This window comes from Merops nubicus, unplaced genomic scaffold (assembly GCF_000691845.1).
Source record: "Merops nubicus isolate BGI_N331 unplaced genomic scaffold, ASM69184v1 scaffold12074, whole genome shotgun sequence".
In the NCBI taxonomy this organism is placed as follows: Eukaryota; Metazoa; Chordata; class Aves; order Coraciiformes; family Meropidae; genus Merops; species Merops nubicus.
Window position 1 is genome coordinate 3,113 of NW_008602305.1, and position 23,068 is coordinate 26,180.

The 23,068-nt window shown below is 41.8% G+C and overlaps 1 protein-coding gene across 2 annotated transcripts in view; it reads right to left on the reverse strand.

The window, feature by feature from the left end:
- Positions 1-480: 480 nt before the first annotated feature.
- The window catches only part of WDR33 (WD repeat domain 33), a 50,937-nt gene continuing 28,349 nt past the window's right edge, over positions 481-23,068 (reverse strand). The window contains exons 7-22 of one of the 2 annotated variants that reach the window (XM_008938319.1): positions 18,685-18,811; positions 18,029-18,183; positions 17,817-17,895; positions 17,411-17,521; positions 16,495-16,589; positions 16,267-16,275; positions 15,530-15,616; positions 15,141-15,280; positions 14,627-14,779; positions 13,244-14,281; positions 9,176-9,278; positions 8,444-8,705; positions 4,765-4,931; positions 4,547-4,639; positions 3,538-3,723; positions 481-1,106 (exon numbers count right to left, since the gene is read on the reverse strand). In XM_008938319.1, the coding sequence (XP_008936567.1) occupies positions 874-1,106; positions 3,538-3,723; positions 4,547-4,639; positions 4,765-4,931; positions 8,444-8,705; positions 9,176-9,278; positions 13,244-14,281; positions 14,627-14,779; positions 15,141-15,280; positions 15,530-15,616; positions 16,267-16,275; positions 16,495-16,589; positions 17,411-17,521; positions 17,817-17,895; positions 18,029-18,183; positions 18,685-18,811 (3,038 nt within the window). In that variant the 3' untranslated portion in view covers positions 481-873. Of the gene's footprint in view, positions 1,107-3,537; positions 3,724-4,546; positions 4,640-4,764; positions 4,932-8,443; positions 8,907-9,175; positions 9,279-13,243; positions 14,282-14,626; positions 14,780-15,140; positions 15,281-15,529; positions 15,617-16,266; positions 16,276-16,494; positions 16,590-17,410; positions 17,522-17,816; positions 17,896-18,028; positions 18,184-18,684; positions 18,812-23,068 lie in introns of both variants that reach the window. The other variant, XM_008938318.1, reaches the window with a different exon arrangement.

The window sequence follows — 23,068 nt, forward strand, 5'->3', positions numbered from 1 at the left end:
CATATTAACAAGCTGCTAAACTTCTCTCTTCTCAACTTCCACACACAGGTGCTGTTTTGAGCAGGAATATTTGCCTTGCCCGGGCGCAGCGCGGGATGACAGTACTGGTCACTGCTGTCTGCTTTGCTGGCAGGCCAGGTTGTACCTCACACTGTGTCTCTGACAACTGTTTCTAAATGCTGTTCCACGTTTTTCTCTTGCAGGATGATAGACTGGCAAGCAGTGGTGGCTTCCTGTGTTTTGGAATGTTAACATCAGCACCATTGTAATCTGTAGACAGCCGTGGCTGAAGGTGAAAACGAAAGCTCTCTGTACATGATAAACCTAAAAAAACTAGCAGTTGGCTATTAGTATTTCAAATGGTTTCAGGAGGTAGTTCTGTTGCTCCATCTGATACACAAGTTTGCCTAAAGACAACCCTCTTTATAGCAATAGGTGAGTAAAGAATCACACACTCTTGATTTTTTTTGTTAATTTTTGCGCAAATTACATTCTGTATTCATACAAAACCAACATAAGTCTTCTGACAAACTGTACATATAGAAACAAGTTTCTGTCTGGAGGTGAACTGAAATCTGTGGAGGTGTTCCATGCCTCACAACACTTAAAAAAAATTCCAGCTCTTCACAAAACAAAGTAGGTAAAAGAAGGTGAGGAAAACGGGTGGAGAGGACAAAACAACTGCTCCAACACTGCAGCCAGTAGCAGTTGACTGATCTAAGAAAAGACCCTTGTTAGGAACTAATGCACATTCAGTTATCCCACTTAAGAATCCAGGTTTGTGGTGTTGCAGGGTTACTTGATGAGTCCAGAGTAGCAGTCTATTTAAATATTGTCCAGCAAGGACTGGGTGTGACCCAGTCAAAGCCTCTTCTATCGGCCTCTTCCACCGCCCCTAGATGCTCCTCTTCTTGACTGACCAGAGTTCATGTTATTTCCTCTTCCCCAATTACTTCCACTCCTTCCTCCTCGGGAAGAGTTATTGCCTCCTCCAGGGCCTCCACCAAAGGCTTCATCCCTGTGGAATCCATCGTGGTGGTCTCCATCTAAAGAGCTAGACCGCCCAGATTTTGGTGCTCTCTGTGAGGGTCCTGAATTTCCTCGTCCTGAAAATGAAGCACAGTCAGTTACTGGTGGTGAAGTCTGAGCCACACCTCTTCTCAGGCACACCCTGTGCTCAGCTAGTTCTCCCTGGTGTAATCATTCACAGACCAGATCTAGCTGAGCCCTGGAGTTTTATGGCTCCTTCTATAGGATTTTTCTTACATGGATTTAGTGTCCCCATTACAGTCCAGGAGATGGACAAGCAATCCAGCAGTTCATGGGGAATTAAAATTATCTGATAGAGTCAGCAACCACTGAAATGAAATGAGAAGAGCTACAGTCATGGTGTCCTCAAAACTGCCAGGCATACTTTATTCTTATGCTTTGACATGAGCTGTGCATAATTTTATTGCAAAATACTTGGGTTTTTTTCCCCCCTAAACAAAGCCATTGCACTGATGGATCAGTTAAGGTCAGTGGTGGAGACAATTTCATTGCTTTTTTTTCTATAAATAATGAAAAAATGCTCTATTTTACTGTTAATCTAGAATGTAAATTATATGAGGTGTTACTGCCAAGAAGAGGACTTTCTACATTTCACAGATCTTTTTAGTACTGACATGTAAATTAACATAAAAAATCCCAAAGTCATTAGTTCAAAATAAGCAGCAGTGTTTTGAAAAATATTAATAGTAACAGCACTTTGTGGATATGTGTTACAGCTAAATGAGGGTTTTTTACTCCACTTCAGCAAGTGATTTTTTGTTGACTCTGCTTGGTTCTGTGTAAAATAGAAACAAAATTGTTCCACAGAGTCTGTAATTAATGAAGTTTTCATCCTCAAATGACTTTATGAATGCAATTGAAGGTGACAAAGCCCATATATGAAAAATTATTGTTCATCAGGCTTTCTGCCTCTGTTCTAAACTTTCTTTGGCACATTAATGAGTTGTCTAGGCACAAGAAGAGTGGTAGTTATCCACTGTTCTGACTTCAGTAAAGAACCTGATAGACATCACAAATTACTATGGAAGCTGGAAAGCAAATCCATGCAGATTTGATAAGGTGCTGGCTAAATGAGAAACACCACATACAGTTTTGAAACAAGAAATTGAGCTGTAGGGTGGCAGCTCAGCATTTGGAAGCAGCTGAGAAGGATCTCTGTCACTGATTGGCACCTAACAGTGGGGAGTCAGTACGAGGACATAAAAAAAGACAACTACATTCCTGAGATCTTTAAGAAAAAAAAGGATCAAGAACTGTTGGAAGGTTAGTGGAATGACTGTGGAAATGGCAGGCACAGATAAGAGGCTCTGAACCAGCTGCTAACTCCAAAAGTATTTTGGAGGGACAGTATTTTATGGGTTTGAGTAGCTAGTTGGATGACAGTGCCCTGTGACTGTTTAGTAGTTAGCTAAAAATGGAAATGTGACTTCAGGAGCTATGAGGAAAAAAAGGAGAAGATGGAACAAAACCAGGTGAGCTGTAGAGATCCATGGTTAAACCACATCTTAAAGTGTGTGTGCACTTCCTAGTCACCCCATTTAATTTCTAAAAGGATAAATTAAAACTGAAAATGGTATATACAGAGTAGTAAGGATAGTAAAAGATACACAAGAACTTCCCAGCAAGAACAATTAATCAGACCAGAGAAACACAAGACCTCATCAAATGAAATCAGTGAACAATAGGGTTAGAACAAGAGAAAAATATTTTCCTTCCTCTTTTTTCTTTTTTAAGCATAGTCTACTGCAATTAAATGTTAGAGCTCTGTAGGTGAATGTTGTGGATGTCAGAAGTTTACACGATTCTTAAAGCAACTGCAGGAGCACACAAAAGGTAACTATCAAAAGCTATTAAATATGAAAAAATGTTTTTAGTAAGTCACTGAACTACAAGTCATAGGTTTAGAGAGCATTGCAGGGACATACTGCTGGGGACTGACAGTGTTCTTAACACTTTTCCCTCAATACCTTCTACTGGCCACTGCTGAAGATGAGCTACTCAGCTTTGTGGACTTCTGGTCTGATCATAGGTGGCCATGGCTACACTCTTATAAGTAAAGAACTCATTAGGAAAGACTTTCAAAAGTCAGAGTTCATTAAGCCTAGCAGAATGAAGGCTGAGACAGGAAAGATGAGTTCAATGATGCTAGCACAAACGTGATCATTAACAAGTAGCTGTTCTGAAAATTAGAAAGAAAAAAATCTCTTAAGTTTTCCAAATAATTTTTTACTCCCTGTTACACTAGCTGCTTTTGAACAGAGCAATAAAGAAAAGGCATTAGTGATGCTGGAGAGAAGATTTGGGTTTGATATCCCAGAAAATCCCTCTGTTAACATTGCACTAAGACTGTCCTTCAGCTTCACAGCTGCTAAGATCAAATATTTACCAGCTCAGCTTTATCCCCTCGGAATAGATGAGGAATTCTGGATAAGCTGTTGAGAAATCTGCCTGTGTTACATAAAGCTTTCAATACAATGTTTTTTTTACCTTTGCTCCTCTCCTCTGGAGGCCCACCTGGAGCATCCATGTCTCTGTGGTCAGAGGCCCCCGGCCCATCGTGCCAGGGCCGTTTCCGTGGTGGCAGCGAGGCCATGTCCATGCCCTGGAGTGAGGAGGAGCGTTCCCTGTTGGCTGGAGAGTGCCCATCATGAGGGGGGTGATCTGGACGAGGACCTGAGCACCAAGAGAAAAACCAGGACAAGTGATGTTCATCTGATCACTAGTCCTCATTTTTTGGAGGCAGTCTTTACATACTTTCCACACTACTGGTGCAGAATTTTAAGTTATAATTGCATAAAGCTTTCCTCTCCATCCCAAAAGGCAAACAAATAGATGAATGAGCTGTAAGAAAGCTAAAGAGATGATGGGAAAGAAAGAAGTGACAGATCTAAAGTGTTCTTTTCAGTATAAATGATTTTCATTTATTTCAGAGACAATCAGATCTTCATTTATTCATGTGTCATTCATCCTTATTTTCTCCATGACATTCTAAATCTCAGTTTTGCCCCACATGGGGGTTGCCATTAGTAACACAAACACGTCAGCAAATACCAGTAAGCTGTCAGGCTGTAGATAAAAACATTTCTGCAGACAGTGGAGAAGATGCCATACAAAAGAAAGGTTCCTGTTGGCATTAACACACATCTCAAAGGCACCCCCATGAGACATGCTTTAGTCATCCACAGGCCAACAACAACAGGCAGTTCTGGGCTGTACAAGAACTCAGGTTAAAAATCAAGACTGAGGACTTTTAAATGATTATAAAATATTTTGTTTTTTTCTTCAGTAAGACAGTTGGCATTTAGAGCCAGCTAAATTCTGTGTATTTCATCATTTCCTACATTTAGAAGCCAAAAGAACTACATTTTGCTTTTCTCAAGGTGAAAGACTCGTAGTAATCACATGAGGTACAGGAAAAAGATGATTTTTTTTTTTAAATGGTTCTATTGTAGAAGTCTAGTCTACTGTCAAAAACAAACCTCACCAAACTTTTTACCTGGATCTCTGTTTCCATCCCAGGATTCTGGTTTCCTCCCTCCCTCAAAGCGTGGCAGTTCATCTGGAGTAGGAAGCAAACCTTTCCGGCCTCCTGAAAGAGCCAGAGGTGCAGGGGACAGGAGTGAGAAGAGACATTGGATTCATGAAAATATCTGCCAAAGAAACGTCTTTGCTGCCACATTCTGGCCCTTCAGTGTGGAATCATGTTCCCCTCACCTCTAAGAGCACCGCGACCTCGCCCCCGAGCACCATGGTCCCTTCCTCTTGAGTTTTCATCTGGAGAGTCAAAAGTGTCATCTGGCCCAAACTCTTCAGGGCCAGGAAAGCCATCTCTGCCCCTGGGTCCCCGGCCCTCGTGTCTCGAGGGGCCTCCTCTTCTGAAGCTACAACAAAGAACACGACACAAAGGTGGTTTTTAGGCAGAGTTTAGATTGATAAAACATGAGTCAGCTTCAGTTTAATAATCAGCTCAGACTTAACACTATAGCACATACAGGTTGTGGAATAGGATTTGTAGGTGGGAAAGTGCTCGTCTCTGCCTTTGAGCACCTCACTGATCTGTTTTTAGAGCTTTCCCACGTTTCCTTCTGTTCATTGTGTTGGTTTTTCATACAAGAAAACTACTGTCAAATATACTGTGTTCATTCAATGAAAAGAGGGGGGAAAAAAACAATGAGTGATGATAGATATAAGGTAAGGCAAAGTCTAAGCACATATTTCCCTTAACTGTGGAGGTCTTACTTTCCCCTTCCCTTTTCCACCCCTACCATTTCAGTGATAAACTGAAAAAATACAAGCAATGAGAGTCATGGTTATACCAAAACATTCCAGCATCTCATTCCTATTGATTTGGGGTTCTTGCTAGACCACAGTTCATTTCTTTTTCCTCCATTTCTCTAAGTTTACAATTTTAGCAAATGAATCTAGGCTGCACTTGGCTCTGGAGGAGTGATGGTTGCTGACCAGTGTGCACAGTGGCATTCTGCAGCCTGAAGAGCAGTTTAACCAACTGCAAGAATGAATTATGTTCTGCAAAATGTAGTTGTGACACTAAAGTTGATAATTTCAGTAAGTACCGTGGCATCTTCAGGAATTTGGTAGGATTGGGTTCTGCATCTCATCTGAAATGAGTACAGCTCCTCCAGCCTCACACTGGGCCTTTAACAGAGGTCTTCAGAGCGAAGAATGGTTCTTAATGACCATTTCCAGAGAGCCTGCAGATGGCTGCATGAAAACTGGTAGTTCTGGTTTTTAGATGACCAGCTCAAACACTTGGAGTGCTTGTAAAAGTGCGACCATGTTCTGGGCCTTACTGCAACTCCACAGTGGGGCTGACAGCCCTGGCTGCTGGGACTGCCTGGGTGCACAGCCCAGCCTCCAGCCGGGGCGTTGAGGTGGTGCAGGCACGCTGGGGGGGGTCCTGGCAGTGCTGCTCCTGCCCACCCCTCTGTGGCAGCCTGGGTGGCGTGGAGCACTCTGTGCCCCTTCACACTGGTGCCCCCCACACCTCCCCTCTCTTCCCAGTTCCACACTGGGCAAAGCTCAACCCCCATCACACTGGGATGGTGGTGGCTGCGTGTGACGTCCCCTTCCCCAGCTCATTAACGACACAGGGCATCCTATTACAAGCAAAACTTTAGATACTTTTATTTAGAATTTTAACAACATTAACCTTTTAATTACAAATTTAAATATTTTAACAGTAGTCATAACACAATACAATATTTTTAAACTTTTACATTTTTTTTTTTAATTAAAAACAATAGGTCTGTCTCCACCTCCCAGAAAACAAACACAATACAGAGAGGGGGCTGCTGTGCCTGTACAGGTACAACAGTGGATGGAGGGAGTGCTGTGCATGGACAATGAACCATTTCACATTAACCTGGGTAATTTGGGAAAACAAACTGAACAGTTTCAGGTACAAATGGTTCAAATAACCACATAGCAATATTGTTTAGCCTTGAAACAGCACAGTCCTCCAGGTGTTCTCTAGAGGGTCTCCTATTTTAATACTGACATGGTGTGATTCTGCTTAGCTTGCAAATGATCAAGATTTGCCACACAACACCCTATGGCTAGCAGGAATAGGGCCTCTCTTTTTGTCTCCAGGCAATGTTAAGGACACCATTTAGTTCTGAAATCTGTCGTACCTATGCCTGACACAGCCACAGCTCCCAGCACTCTGTTGGGTATATCCTGTCTCACTGTTTTGGATCAGTCACATCTAAAACCCTGCCTTGCTTAAGGCTCAGCTCCTGCTTGACTGCTCTCAGGTGTTCTTCCTTGAGGCCTAGGACCTTAAATTGCACAGAACTACACCCTGTGCAGATTGGCAGGCAGGAAGAGGCAGGTCTCTGCGGCAGAAGCATCATGTTGATATGCACAGGTTGAGTCAGAAGAGGACAGGGATGAAAAGGACAGGAAATCAGAGGAACACACACATACACACACTTCCCTCTCATGCTTGAGCAAGCCAGTTACACTCTAAATTCCAAACCGAGTCAGCTAAAAGAGTGGTTGGGATTCTTAAGTTCGTCTCAGCATCTGCAGTAAATGGCACCTAATTCACCTTCATTCAAAGGAATTAATTAAGTTTGCAAGCACATTAAGCCTTTTACAGCCCTGTGCTGATTCCTTTTAAACCAAACTCTGTACAAACGCTTGTACTCTGACAAATGGACTCTTCTTACTTCAGATATACAAGGCTCTCCTCCTGAAAGCTTTTTCAAAGTCAGATTCATCATATAATATTATATTTTCCAGTCCCTATGCTTTTCCCATATAACTGAGCCTCTAAAAGTGTTGTCTGCTGTGCCTTTTACAATTCTGTAATGCAGACAATCCAGCTTGAATTCTATTTTTACTCTTTAAAATGGCTTTGTTACCTTCGTTTAGATACTGTTCATTTCTTTTCATACTCTTCACACAAAAGGAAGGTACATCTTTACAGAGCTAGGTAGAAAATAGCTAAAAGAAGAGCTGTATAGATGCAAAGTAAAAGGAATGTAAGAAAACGATTAAAAAGGCAACTAAAACACACAAAATTCACATTATGTGGAGACCACAATATATTTGTACACGTTCTTATCCATATAGTTGGTGGTCAGTGAGAGGCTTAGACCTTGGAGGCCAAATTCAATTCGGTTAAACGAGCGTAACTCTGGAGCAATTTTGATGCCTGTTAATTTTGCTGACTTGGCATAATTCCTCCACATTGACATTGGTAACTAGAAGCAAATCCACCCCTTTTGTGATTTATTTGGAAATGGGGAGCAATGACACGGACATTGCTGCAAATGAGATTATTTTTATAGAGTTCTTTGCTTGGCATTAAGAAATAAGTCGGAAAGAGAAATAAAATTTCTGCAAGCAAAACCAGGAGAAAATAGTCTCAACAGTCCAACAGATGCTGTAGCTCTGCCCCTCACATTGGGTAGGGTCACTGTTCCTGCTCCTCACAAGTATATTGCATCTCATTCTACAGTCTCTACAGTCACGCTGTGCTCTGTGACTGGAGACAAAGTCTCAAAATCCACTTCTAGCGTTCAAAACGTTTGTCACTTTAACCTTCAAGTTTCCTCTCAATTTTCATCAAAACGGTCTCAAATCTTCATCCTGTGTCACTGGATCTTCTCTACAAATTTCCTCCCTTGTCTTTACTTACTGTTTAAAGACACGGAAGCTGCTGTGTACAATGACCATTTTTCAAGTTTTCTTCTATTACTGAATGATTTTTACGGACTCTAAACTCAGGTATCATTTCCTGATTGGTTTCCAGTTTATAAATCTGAAACAGATAGACTCCTTAATGAAAAGGAAACCAGGAAGAAAGAGTTCCCTCCAGTTACCCTTTAACACCAAAAAAAAAAGAGATGAGTAGATTTATTCTTACCTTTCATCTCGTCTCCCTCGGAACCGCGCGTCCTCGGGGTCCCGCGGATATCTATCATCCGAAGGTCTCCGTCCTTCCCAAGCACCAGGAGGCCCACGGTTGGAACCCCCTCCTTCAAATTCCCTGTGATCAGGAGGAAAGGGAGGCCCAGGTCCACCTCGTCTCCACTTCTCCTCTTGCATCGGCGGGCCTCCTCTCCCCTCAAATTCACGCAAGCGGTGGCCAAATCTCTTATCTGGATGGAAGTCGTCACGGAAGTCATCTGGTCGATCAAAGTCATCATGGAAATCTGGGTGAGGTCCTCGTCTATCTGGCATGCCCCTGCTGTCTCTACCATCACCCCACTCCTGGCCACCTCGAAACAACCCTCTCTCGGGCCCATGATCGGGACCACCACTGTTCTGGTCGTGCCTTCTATCTGAGAGAGGGCCCATGTGATGGTTTGGTGGACCACGGGAGTCACCTTGAGGGAAAAAATCATAGCAGATTTCTGTAACGTCTTCTAAAAACGCCCTAGGATGCTCTACTTTGTACAGTTCTACAAAGCACACACCACACGTTTAACAGCAAATCCTCTGGGGGAGGGAAACTTTCACTCTATTCCAGCCCAAGTCTACAGAAGCTTTCCTCTCAGCCTGTGCTCTGCTGTGGCCTTTCCTGTCTAGAGGCACTGTGCTGGAACAGCCTCTCTTAGGACAACTACCCACAGAAGAACAGACAATATTTAATTACCTTTATTAAGACCAGGTCCTTGGTTGTGAGGGCCAAGACGACCTTGTCCTCCCTGCTGCCCCAGTCCTGGTATCAGTGGGGGAGGACCTGGGTTCTGTCCATCCTATGAGCACACAGTAAGAAAAGCCAGGTGAATTGCCAGGCGTGAGTAGTTTTGCTTTTAAGCATTTTATAAGGAGGCAAACCAATTGTTTTTTTACATGAACACTGCATCTGCACAGGTCTTACAATAGAAACAGGTGATTTTCAAATGGTTTCAGCCTAATTTCCCAGATACCCACATCAGTCACTGTCTGTGAAACATAATTTTATAGAAAATTTGGCATTTCAGAAGCTAATAGCTTACCTGTAACAACCACAGATGATAAAACTCATATTCAAGCTGTTTGTTAGAGAAGATGAGGAAACTGTGTCTATTTGTTTGAAAAATATCAGGCACTGATTTATATGCAGTTAAAGAGCAGCAAAGAACACAGAATTCCTTTGGAAATGAACAAAAAAAATGAAACCATGCCAAAAGAAAATATCAAGACTGTTGGGACAGATGGGACAACAACAGGGCCATATGAGAACCTCTCCTATAAATCTCTGTGAATTGTTAACACAGAAATACATGAGTTCCATTTCTAACATGCTGGTGAAGTTGATTTTTCTGAATTCTAATTCTAGGATCAAAAGAAAGTATTAACCCTTGGCTGAGCACCAAGAGACAAGTTGTTACAATGTGGTCCAACAATAAAAACGTATCCCTGTGAACAAGTCAGAGTTCAGTCCTGCCACTTTTTGTGTTGACATCACACACACACACAAAGAAAAATACCCTGCCAAAAGCCAAACCAGAAAACCCTAAACACATAATATTTTTTTCCTAGACATGTCTAACGTGCAAGATTTAGACCTGGCCTTCATATTGGCTTGTAAAAAATCCTCCAGGTAGTTTGTAAAAACCTGTGCTCCATCACTGTCTCTGTACTCATAATCACTCTGCTCAGTCTCTCCAGGAATCAAAGGTAAATCATTTCCATGCTCTATACTTATTTTTGAGAAATACTACCTTTTTTTTTGTTTTTTTCTGGTTGCAGAGAAGCAATAAATACATTTGTGTATTTTTCCCATCATCTTGTAAACATTTATACTTAACTGCAATACAGGTGATAAACACAAAAAAACCCCCACACAAATATATACTACAAACATTACATCTGCTGAGGAGCTTTGTAAGGACCTTGGAAAGAAAGCAAAATACAAGGCCTGGGCCAATGCCTATTAATAAAATCCCCCCAAATACTTTTCTAAGTGCCTGAGTGTTGATCTGAGTCCAGTACAAGTTCCCTGGCTAGGTGAGAGCCAGCTATCCCAGGGCTTCTGCCATCCTTCACCAAAACCTTGCTGCAGTGCCCTGATTTCACACCTATTTAGCATATGCTTACTCACAATAAACTTCATTGAACTTCTTTAATTCCTGCCACTAGTGTTTAACCAAAACAGCAGGTTTTAGCACTCACTAAAGGAGTTTCCTTAGCATTTAGCAACAGCCTCTATTCCAAACAACTCATGCTTTGACACAACAGGAGGACAGGGCTGTGATCCTGCATTTTCACAGGCTTTGCATTTCAAAATACATTCTGGGCCTCAAACTGGGCTCAAAACTTTAAAAAAAAGGTATGTACAGCTCAGGAGATGTGGTACTAAAAGCTGTCAATGGCCTTGCAGACCCTGCACCTCTGGAGCAGCTCCCACCACCCTCCACCATCAGCTGAAGGATTCCCCAGCAGGGGCCAAGTTCTGCAGAGTCAGATAAGCTGGTGCAGCAGAAGGCAACTGCTCCATGTTCCCAGTGTAACTGCCCTAAATATGCAACTGGCACAGCCATTAATCTGTATTAATTAAAACTAAAGGGGGGAGGAAATCTTTGTATTCACCCAGAAGAAAAATTTGCATTTCTTCTAAAATAGTGCAAGAGCTCCTAAAGTTTGTCTCTGTGCAAACCAGAGACTTGGCCTGAAGCGTTTGTACCTCGCTCAACCAGGGAGAGGAAACTCAGCACATCCCTAAAAGGAATATGAGAAGATCAAATCTAAATTAGCACTAGCAAAAGAGCTCCAAAGTGCTCCTGCTAACCTGGGAATATTTTATTTACCCATCTGGGTTTTAATATCAAAGTGCTCATCTCCAGATAAGATTTTGACAATCATATCTCAGGGAATTTCTTGACAAACATGTGAAAATGGTCAATATTTATGTCACAAGCCCTTGGTACAGCAGATACACATTCACACACTCCTGCTGCTGAAAGGGCAGGCAAGTGCCCTGTATGAGTTTACAGAAGATAAATGTCAAATGCAGAACAAAAACCAAACTAAAGCCTGTTGCTTAAGAAAAAAAACCATAGATAGGGACTTTTAAAATAGGAATTACTACTGCATTCATCCTACAAAGAAGCAAATGAGCAAAATCTGACATTCTGGATTTTAAAATGTGATCATTTTTAAAAGCCATTACCATACTAAAGCTGGACAAGGACAGAAAAATGGTCAAAAATACCTTGTTTTGTATTTTTTTAGTATCTGTAAAAGATTTCAGGAGAGCAGTGTTCATTGAAAATAACCAGCCACCTATCAAAAGCAACTTAATTCTGACCAGAGTGTCACCAGCAGGGTCAGACAAGGACAGCCCTACATATATATGTAAACACACACAAATTTTATACACACACAGGCTTGGTAGCTACTCTCAAAGCAGACTAGTCTCCCTGGGATAGCAATGAAAAACACCATGCTAGTTGAAGTTAGATAGCTGTGGAAGCAACTCTTGCTCACTTCACTTTGATGCTTTTGAAGTGTCAGGAAGAGTGTTGCATTTAGAGACTTCTGGAGGGAATTATTGCTCATTTGTAAGGAAAAAATATTCAACTAAACTCACATTTTTTAGGCTCCTCTGCCTCCATCTGAAGTGGGATAGCTGAGCTAAAGCTCCTATCAATACATCATCACTCACTGTATGCCTACCTGTCTAAAGCTTTTAACAGAAGCTTTTGAGCACAAGTCTAAAAGACTTAATTCTATTTAAGAAAACCCACACATTTTAAAAAAATTATGTAGAATTTTTTTCCAAACATCCACTTCAAAATTCACCTTAAAGCTGAAAACAATCAGGAGAAACTTTAAGTACAGAATCAGTGCCACACAAGTAAGAACTTGTAGCTACTCTGGGACAACCAAAAGTTGGCAGTAACTTGCTTTAATTAATAAGTGTGAGTTTTCTTATATTCAGTGCTTAAATTCAGCTTTTATTAGTGCTTACCTGCTCCCCAGGACAGTCCCCATTTAAGACAGTTCAGTGTCTTTGGTTTTGGAAAACCTGCATTTTTTTATGGTTATGGATTTTCACAGCACTGGTTTCTGCACCAGCATTTCCAGTAACCCTGGTTCTGTGGTTACCTCTGCTCCTCCCAAGCCACAGAAGTCTCCTCATTATAATTTAAGGTTCCCTGAGGCCTCTGCCTTTCAAGCACACCAAACCTCCAGCCTCTCAGCCCTGGCTTTGCTTCTACTGCGTGATGTTACCATCCTAACACTCTTAGAATCATAGAATCCTTCAGGTTGGAAGAGACCTTTAAGATCATCAAGTCCAACCATTGAGCCAATAGGGCTCTAAAGTCCTCTGCTAAAACAGATCAGAATCTGTCAGGGCGGGAAGGGACCACAAGGATCCCCCAGTTCCAACCCCTCTGCCATGAGCAGGGACACCTCCCACTAGATCAGGCTGCCCAGAGCCTCCTCCAGCCTGGCCTTAAAGACCCCCAGGGATGGGGCCTCAACCCCCTCCCTGGGCAACCCATCCCAGGGTCTCCCCACTCTCCTGGGGAAGAACTTCTTCCTCACATCCAGCCTGAATCTGCCCACTGCCAGCTTTGCCCCATTCCCTCTAGTCCTGTCACTACCTGATAGCCTAAAAAGTCCCTCCCCAGCTTTCTTGTAGCCCCCTTAAGACACTGGGAGGCCACAATAAGGTCACCTCAGAGCCTTTCTTCACAAGCCTCTCCTTGTTCCACAGAGCAACACGTACCTGATTAAAGGGGGGACGAGGCCCATCACCCAACAGAGGTGTCTTCTGCTGCTGGAAAGGCAGAGGGCCCTGGGAGGGGTGCGGCCCCCGCGACGGATTGGGCTGTCCCTGAGGTCCTTGCATGTTTCCTTGAGGCCCCACTAAAGAGCCCTGTGGAGGTCCCTGCTGCCCCTGTGGACCCGGTGGCCCACGCAATTCTTGCGGCGGTCCTAGCATTGTACCTTGAGGAGGAGGTCCCTGGAGGCCCCTCATCTCCTGAGGACCGTGTCCTAGTAAACCACTTTGCATATGAGGACCTCTCATTTCTTGCGGATGACCCATCATCATCCCTTGGGGATTAGGTCCTTGGTTATCTCTAGGTCCTGGTGGACCCTGCATCCCTCTTGGATTAAGTCCCATCAAAGGCCCTTGAGATATAGGGCCCTGCATCCCTTGAGATCCTGGAGCTCCTTGCATGCCATGAGGAAGAGGTCCTTGCATTCCTCGGGGACCGGGTGGCCCTTGCATTCCTTGACCACCAGGAGGACCTTGAGGACCTAAGTGACCTTGTGGGCCAGGTGGACCCTGAGGTCCTAAATGAGTCTGAGACCCAGGTAGACCCTGTGGTCCTAAGTGGCCTTGCGGGCCAGCATTACCCTGTGGACCTGGAGGCCCCATTGGTCCATGAGGGCCAGGATGTCTCTGCATTCCTTGATGTCCATGTAAATCCTGAGGCCGTGGCATTCCTTGTGGAGGCCCTTGGGGGCCCTGTGGTCCCATGAACCCTTGTGGGCCAGCAGCTCCTTGGTGTAACGGACCTTGAGGTCCCATTTGTCCTTGGGGTCCCGGAGGTCTGAACTGTCCTTGTGGACCAGGAGGTCCCATTTGAGGCATATTCATTGGCATCTGCTGAGGTGGAAGGGGCTGCTGAAATCCTTGAGGCATCTGTGACATTGGGCCTTGCCCTGGGAAAAGCTGGGGTCCGTGAAGAGGGCCTCCTGGAGGGGGTGGCTGCACTTGCTCAGCTTGCTTTTGGGCAAGTCGCTCGATCTTCAATTGCTGTCCAAAAAAAGAGACCCAGAAAAATCAACTAAGCACAGCCATCTAATGCCTAAAAAGCAGAAGCAACCATCTTGTTTCTCAAGAGTTTAAAAAGATTTGGTGCTTTTTCTCTTAATGAACAGCAATACAACTAGAGAGATTTACAGGTAAGTGTTAGTTAACTGAAAAGTGGGGATCTCACTGAAGGCTTCTCAGCACCAAGCATGAAGTCCAGCAGCCTGTTCAATGAGAGGTTTTCCCTTAAAAACACTACTACAAAAGTAAACTACATACTTTAGTGTTGAGGTCCAAATCTATTACACAGAGCACTAAATTTGCTATTAACTGTTTTCACATACAGACCTCCAAGAGCTGTGGGTTTGTGTACTGAAGTGCTGCCATTTCCTGTTCAATCTCTGCCTGTGTCTTCTTTTTCTCCTCCAGCTTTATATCTTCCTTTCTATCATTCAGTGGCTCAGGTGGGGGAGGCAAAGGAACTTTATTCTGCATCCATGCCTAAAAGAAAAGTAAACCCAAGGTGAATTGTGTGGAACAACACGTATGCAATAGGTTGCTGCATTAGGAAAGGACATGATGGAACACTGTCTTATAGGGATATTCAGAAGCTAAACCCAATGCTGAATAGAACTTCCATCTCTTATCCTATTTTCTAGGTACAGATACAAGATACGAGGATTTAACCAAATATTTTATGCTGAAATAGTCATTAAACTAACAACTGTGTTAATTATTTTGCACTGGGTGTTGACAGAAAGGAGCTGATACAGGAAATCCAAAACATTTCAACAGCCACACACTTTCTGAAGCTGGGAAAATAACAAGTTGCTCTCCTGGTTGCTGTGTATCAGGTACTCACCTGCTGAAACTGTGCTGGTATTGGTTTTGCATAGGGCACTTTTTTCTGTGGCACCTTCTTTTGGTCCTTTTGCATTACTTCCTCCATTCCCCAATCCAGTCCTGGGATTGTCATTTCAATATCATTGGACTCATCTTTCCCTTGAGCACCAGGGAGACAAACAGTCAGAGCAGTGCAGGTTTACAGGGAAATCCTCTTACTCTCTTTGCAGCTTATTTAGCAAAGAGACAGAGAGGTTTTCAACTCTTCCTTCTTTACATGGGAAATATACACAATGCAGAACCTTAAAAAAAAGCATCTGTGCTACACAAATATATGAAAAGACTGAATGAGAAGTCACACAGTATCTGGATGGCTTGGGGAAATGCCTCCCCATAGCTCCTACTTACCCATCTGCTCCTGCTCCATGGCTATTTTCAGTTGTTCAGGTATTCCCATCCCAGGGATAACTGCCAGGCTGTTGGGTTCCAGATCATCTAGAGAAAAAAAAATAGCTCTCTACACTAGCAACATTTTTCTTTACATTTTCTTTTTTACCCCTTTGGATTTTCACATGCTTTTATCATTGGTAATTTATAATTATGTGTTTCAGAACTGGTAGGTCACTTTATAATTCCATACATGAATTACAGGATACTGAAAGAACTGCAAATTCAGATTCATACACCCCCCCCAAAAGGTCAGGAAATCTGTCCTTCCAAGAAAGTTACATTTAGAAGCTCAGAGAAAGAAATAACAACCCAAACCCATTCCCCTTTTTTGTTATAACAAATCTATGTATTTTAAAACTTAAATTGGATTAAAGTGCAGCATTTTAATTAACATTCCCAAAGAGCAAATCATCTGATGGAACAGGTGAAAGCCCAGGAATGAAAAGGTTGCTGAGGCATGCCATAGACCTGGGCAACCCTGAGCAACCCAAAATCACCAAGAAAAATCCTTAAGAGGGGCATGAAGTTTTATGATTTTTAAGTCAAGTTCAATAATTTGAAAGATTTTCCAGCTGCAGTTCAGGACTGTCGTAAGTCTTGAAGTCACATGAAGTTTTGAAGAATAAAAGTAAACTGAAGATACTGCCAGAGGGAGAGCCAAACCTCCTTCCTGTGATTGACAGAGCAGGTCTTACCTCCTGGAGCTGTGGAAACAAAAGAAAACTCATTGTTGGAATGGTGATCACTGATAACATGGGAGTAAAATCATCCTCAGGAAAAAAACTCTTTGTCTAGGCAGTCACCAGTGCTAGAATACTGTTTCACTGTCTCAACCAGAAGCTGCACAGCCTAGTGTCAGCTAACAACCAAGGCTTGGTCCTGACCCCACAGCTCCTCCTTCCATGCTGAGGGAATCACCTTACCATATTCCACACCATCCTCTGACATCCCAGGCAGCAGGTTCAGGTTGTAGCGATCTCGCATTTTATCTCCAGGCCGATTTCTAGTCCAAAACTTGCTGTCAAAGGGAAGTGATATGATCTAAATAATGGGTCAAGAGTATTAACTACTTCTAATTAAATAATTTAACTTTTAGTGTGCTATCTTAATTATATAAGGATTCAACTCTTACTAAATTCAGTTCAGCACCAGATTGGAACATTAAGTTGTGAGGTTCAAACCAAAAAAAGCCCCAACAATGATCACATTGAATAATATTGTTACAGTTCAGCAGCTACTTCAATCTGTAAGGGACAGAAAGAAGTACCAGGCATCAACATCAGATCCTGAACAGGCTTTCTAGTCCATTCCAAAAACTTCTTGCTCAATTCAAATATATTCTTCTTATACAAATAGACTTGTCAATGTACAGATTCACACACAAAAATCCACTCAGTTTAGGAAACACTCCATGTTTACAGCATGTTCAACCTAAAAGCAGGAACTGTATGCCTTCAAACATGTTTGCAATGTGAGAAGACAGACATGACCAACAGATGATCTGTGGGAAAAAATGCTGTTGGAGATAATATTTCTTCAGCAAGAAACTACAGCAATTCTCTTTAAAAATTTTCTTCAGAAGATTTCAAAGCTCACCCAACCCCAAAATCCTAGTACCTTCTAAGGCTTCCTTAGATGAAGGACAAGAGGTTAGGTTCTACCTTTTAATGTAAAATGTCAGTACCTTCTCATTTAGTGAAGTTTGTCTCTCTGCCTTGACCACTGGTTGTGTACCAGAAGCTTTCCAACCTATTCTTTGTTCACTGATGCCATGTACCTTCCTAGTTTCTAAATGTACATACATTCCCTTAGATCTTTTCATTAAATACTTCAAAATACCTGGTGTGATCATTTGAGCCTGAACAGAGAATGTGTCCAAGGGGATGCCATGCCAGACTCCAGATCATTCCTTCATGGGCCATTTCCATCCCACCAACCTCCTTCTCAACCCTGATTCATAAAAACAAACCAAAAAGCAAAAGCCTGTCACACAGGTATCTGCTACAGACAATACACAAAGCAAAAGACTATTTTCTGTGCAGTTGTATCCTTTAAACATCTGTAAAGGGAAACTTCTTCATAAATGAAGCATATTCACAAACTTCCTCAGGTACAGAGAAAAACTATACCACAAACACACACGTTAAAATGCAGATTCAAAGGTGAAAAGTGTCTTTTATGTTTAGTATAATAGCTTGTACATCTGACCAGCATCTTTCAACATGCTGATGAAAATGCCACATACCCAACATGCCAGAACAACAAAGAGCCATCAGATCCTCCACTGGCAAACAGCCCTTCATGAACAGGATGCCAGGCCACAGCTGAAATACAAAGTAAACCACAATCACACAGTGCAACGCTTGGATTTCTCATGAATGGAAATCAGAATCTCAAAACCATTGATTTTAATCCAAACTTACTAATAAATATCCACATAATATAACTAATTCTGACCTGTGGCTTCCTTCTTGTGACCCCTGAAGACCTGCAGTTCTTCTTTCAGATTACGGATGTCAAAGAGCTTGCAGAGATGATCACGAGAAGCTGTGAGCAGCCAGTTGCCATTCAGGTTCAGTTTCACCTCCATCACTGTGTTTTTATGAGCGTGGCTGCAACCAGAGAAAGACTGTTTGTCCAGATACTGCTTCCTCAGACACCAGTAGAAATGTGATATTTTACAAGTCCCAGGTATTCAACTAAATAACAAAGTAGTTCAGGCTACTAAACCAGAATACTGTGGCTTTCTGTGCAAAGCTCCTGTGCCTTTTGTACTCCAGAGAATCTGGTAGTGCTCACTGAGAGTATGTAGTTACTGTGCACATTTTCACTGCAGCATAAGAAATTCTTCAGATGAGATGAAACATCTCATTTGCATTTCCATATCCCAGTACTGTTTTCCAAAAAGAGAACTGTGTGACTAGTAGATCTAGTCACAATTAAAGTTACAAGTATAGACTTGCTTTCATCTATCCTCTAGATTTTCTAGTACAGCTAAACCACCAGCTTTATGTTTGAAGCAATTGTGTATGGCTGCAAAGATAATGAGAAAAAAATAAATGATGAAGTTAGCCTATATTTCAGCAAATCAAAGTCTGTGGGCAAGAACTTACAGCGTGGCAAGGCTCTGGCCAGTCTTTGGATCCCAGAACTTGATGGGCTGTTGGCTGTCTTTACTTCCTGACACAACTAATCCCTTGGTGGGGTGCCAGTCAACACATTTCACATCTGCTCCATGTCCTGTTAAGACAATAAAAAAAAATGCTTATTTTGAGATTTCACAGACACTGAAAAGACACTAAAAAATTAAATACCTTGTAACTGTAATGTAATGAAAACCATCACAGAGCACAGATCACATAACATAAAATCAAACTAAATAAAAACTGTTCTGAGTTATTTAGGTTGCATTCCAGTGATCCATCACTGGGAGCACCTTCTCCTGAGATTACACCCTCAAACCAAGCTCACTTCACCAACATAAATATTCTTTGAAGAAGTTTCTGCTCAAACTAGTACTTTTCTTTAGGCTTTGCTCTGTGTAGTAGTACATTATGTTTTAAACATAAGACTGAAGTGTTCATATGAAGCTGATAAGGGAAAAAAACAGTGACACTTCACTTTGTGTGAAATACTGTAGAAATGAAAGGCAAATACATATTTGTTCCTACCCTATCAGTGCTATCCTTTTGTTGTCCTGTCAGAAAATAAACCAAAAAATTAAGTTATGGATCTGAAAACTAAATTAGGATATGATGAAGAGAAATCTTATGAGACATAACCTCTTATTAGGTCAGAGGGATTCAGGTTTTTCTAATTCTCAAGAGTTAGGAGAGGAAAAACCCTCATGATAGCATTTCATTTTAACCAGCCTGACTGACCTTGACAAGAGAATTGGTGTTGCTCAGATGGTCTAAAATCTGTCATGAAGAAATGCCTGTTCCTGCTGCACAGCAAAATGAGGTTTCTGAGCTGAACTATAAGGATTTAGAGAAGTAACAAAGGATAATTTCTTCCTCCAAACACTCTCCACGCCAGCCCACTTCAAAGGAAAGCCAACAGTAATAATGCTGGAAAAGGAGGCAGCGTGCAGTAACTAAGGGAAAAAGCAAGGGGAGAAAGGAACAGCTGTCTGCCACACAAAGGCACTGAAGGTACAAAACAGGATGGAAGAACAACAGCATGTTCCATGGCAGACAAAAGGCTCCCACAAGTGCTGCTTTACTACGTGGTGGAAGACGGAACGTCACGCAGCACAAGCTGTCTGGATGTAGGCCTCAGTTCGACAAGACATTAAAAATTCATCTCAGTTGAAACTTGCCTGAGGCCACAGAAAAATCTAATTAGAATAAGCAAAATACTTCCATCTGAAATTAAAAGCCTGTTAAATTAAAACGTTAACACAGAGCACTCTCTCCACCAAATGAGTGCAGCTTTCCTCCTCTCTGAAGGCACTGACAGGTGGGTGATACGGATGGTGGAACTCAGTTCTCCCTCAGCCACCAGATGCAGAACTGCCCTTGGAATGTGCAGGGTGTTGGGAGGATCCTCAGTTACAAAGACTACAAAGGTCACAAGTGACCACCCTGGTGTGTCTGTCCCACCAACAGAGGGGCACTTTGAGAGGTATGGTTCCCCTCCCAGCTTGAAAGGCACCGTCTGTCTGGATCTGCTCTGACTAAATCTCTCTCAACTAAAACATGAAGCTGAACGCTGAGCAAACCTTCCTTCTGAGGGTTTATCTGGGAGGAATAAGTTGGCCAGCAGTAAGAAAGAAATCTCTTTTCCTCACAGTGGAAGGCAATTCCTGCTTGCAGACTGTCAGCTGATGATATTCTGTAGGTACTTCCTAATCTGCAGCCCCCAGGGAAAGACACAGGATTTTAATTCAAGGGCAACCATAGGCCCTTCTAGAGAAACTTTACATCACAGTTAAGAACTGGTTGAACCATATAAAAATGTGTTCAGACTAGAATACTTGAGTACTATCATAAACATAAAAACCTAAAGCCCAGCAAAACCATAAGAACCCCTCCCCACATGGACTGGAATGACATTGGCCTTGCTGCTCCTCAGATAAAGACAATCAGTAACAGAAGAACAGAGACAAAGGGCTACTCTGCTCGGCAAGGTTGCATCTGGCAAACTACTTTTGCTGCTGAAAGATCATTTCTGGATGACAGCTCATCCTCTGCAAGGCCTGGATTTAGGCTTTTAACACCTAACCAGAGGTAAACCAGCCCAAGTATGTACCCTGAGGGAAAAAGGCTCAGAGTGGGCAATCCACCTCACGTTCAGAGCAGCTGAAGCACCCATTCTCAAAATGTCTTCAGAAGGGAGCAACAGTGATGGGACAGCACTGGATTGAGGGCTTCTCAGAAGCCAGGTTTGGTAGTCACTACCTGCTAGCCCAGACCACAAAGTTGAGAGGCAGTAAGAGATGCCAGGACACTCAGATCTTGTAGCCAGAGCAGATGAAATACTAGGCACTTATCAGCAGGCTTCTGACCATCTTGAGCACATTCAAGCTGGCCATAGGGATTAGAAGCAATGTATCATATTTAACATTATAAAGCTAGATAATTGCCATTTCCTACAGAGAGCAATCTTTCAGCCAGTGTGCTCTGGACTACAGCAGTAGTGGGGGAAACCAAGGACCTTCCTTTGTACTCTAACCCAAATGACCTGTCCTGGCCTCACCAGACATCTCTTTGACAAAGTTCTGCACTAAATGGGATCATCACATATACTTAGCTCTAGGTTCCTAATGCAATGAAGCTTTCTTGAGAGAAAATATATTTTCTACAACTATTCTTTAGATAAACTATTCCCAAGGGATGAACTAACTCAGAAGAATTGCCTAAGATAACTGAACAGCATCATCTTATCAGACCTTTTTAAATTTCTTGTCTCTCTTTTTTTTTAATTTTAGCAATTGGCATATATTAATTTTCCTCCTTTCTGCTGATAGATGTAGATAATGCTACCACCTGTAATGAGATAAATGAAGCAAATAAACCATTTTGAATAAAACTCTAAAGACAAAGAAGGCTGCTAGATTTTACTTCACAATTGTTTTCAGTTCTTAGTTCTAGGCTAAGACCCAGAAATTGGACTTTCTTCTGGCACAGAACCCCCTGTCACCATGCACCACGCTCAGAAAACTTTAATTTATGCAGATCTCTAGTTTATGTTCCTTATTTGCAGAATCTAAGTAGCTTTTGCTCAGTAATTTCAGCAATCACATGTCTGTCCTAGGAGACAACCTAGGAGAATCAAGATGGGAATTCCTCTGAACACTACTTGCACCCTTTCTGCCCCAAGTCCCTTTCTTTAAAAGGCATAGATGCTTTATGGATACATGAATTGAAATGTGTGAGATTGTTTAGAAGTCATGGCAATAGAAGGCCTATAGACAAACCAAAATGAAAGACTAAAGGTAAATATTTTTGATAAACTGTACTAGTTTAACATCTTGAGTTGATATCTGAGCATAAAACAGCACACTACCACTTGTCAGTTTGACTACCATTTTTTCCAACCTTTAAAATAATAACTGCAGAAAAAAAAAAGAAAACTAAGCATAAGTAGATCCTTTTAAAAGTTCAGATACAGAAGTATTTCTGTAATAACACTTTGCATATGCATAATAAATTTTTGAACTGAGTGACTGTAGTCACAACCCCCTTAATTAAAATACTGATGTTAATACTTCTAGCCAAGTTACTTGAAGGATTGCTCTTTAAAAGACACTGGACAGAAATACTGGCTGGTGAAGGGCATAACAACCAATAATAAGTTCATGTATAATATTTTTTGATCAAATCCAACATGCCACAAATCTGAAAAAGTACACATAAATTAAGGACTTGGGGTTTTTTTCCCCCCCTCACTCTCATTTCTGCATACTTGACTTAGGGAAGGTATTATATGGTGTAAAAAAGTTGTTTTGTCTTTTTATTACAGTTTGTAACATATCTATGTATTTTATAATGCAACTGTGTATAAACTATATACATAAAGATATATCAGGTTCATTGCTATTTTTTTTACCAGAGAGAGAATTTTATGGATCATACTGTGTGATCTCAGTTTTTATGTTTTATTTTATGGGTAATACTGTGTGATACTTCTCAGGTATATACATATACTGAGACAACACTCTTAAGGCATCTTCTTGTACTTAAGATCCATGTTCCAAAGAAAATGGAAATTTGTAATTTTATTTTTTTTAAAGAACATAATCACTTAACTGCAACAATATTGATTTCCTCATTTAAAGAGAATTTTTTTTTTTTTTAAAAGACACATGGTTATCTCATGCTGTTTTAAATGGGGAGTAAATAGAGCTGTGTCTCCACTAATTGGTCGGGCCTGAAGCCTTTTCATCACCACACAGTAATGTTCACCTTCCTGGAGTCTGTACTCCCAAAATAACAGGACAACTCTAAGAAGACCAGGCCCTTTCTAGGGGGCTATTTCTAAGGGATCTGCAAA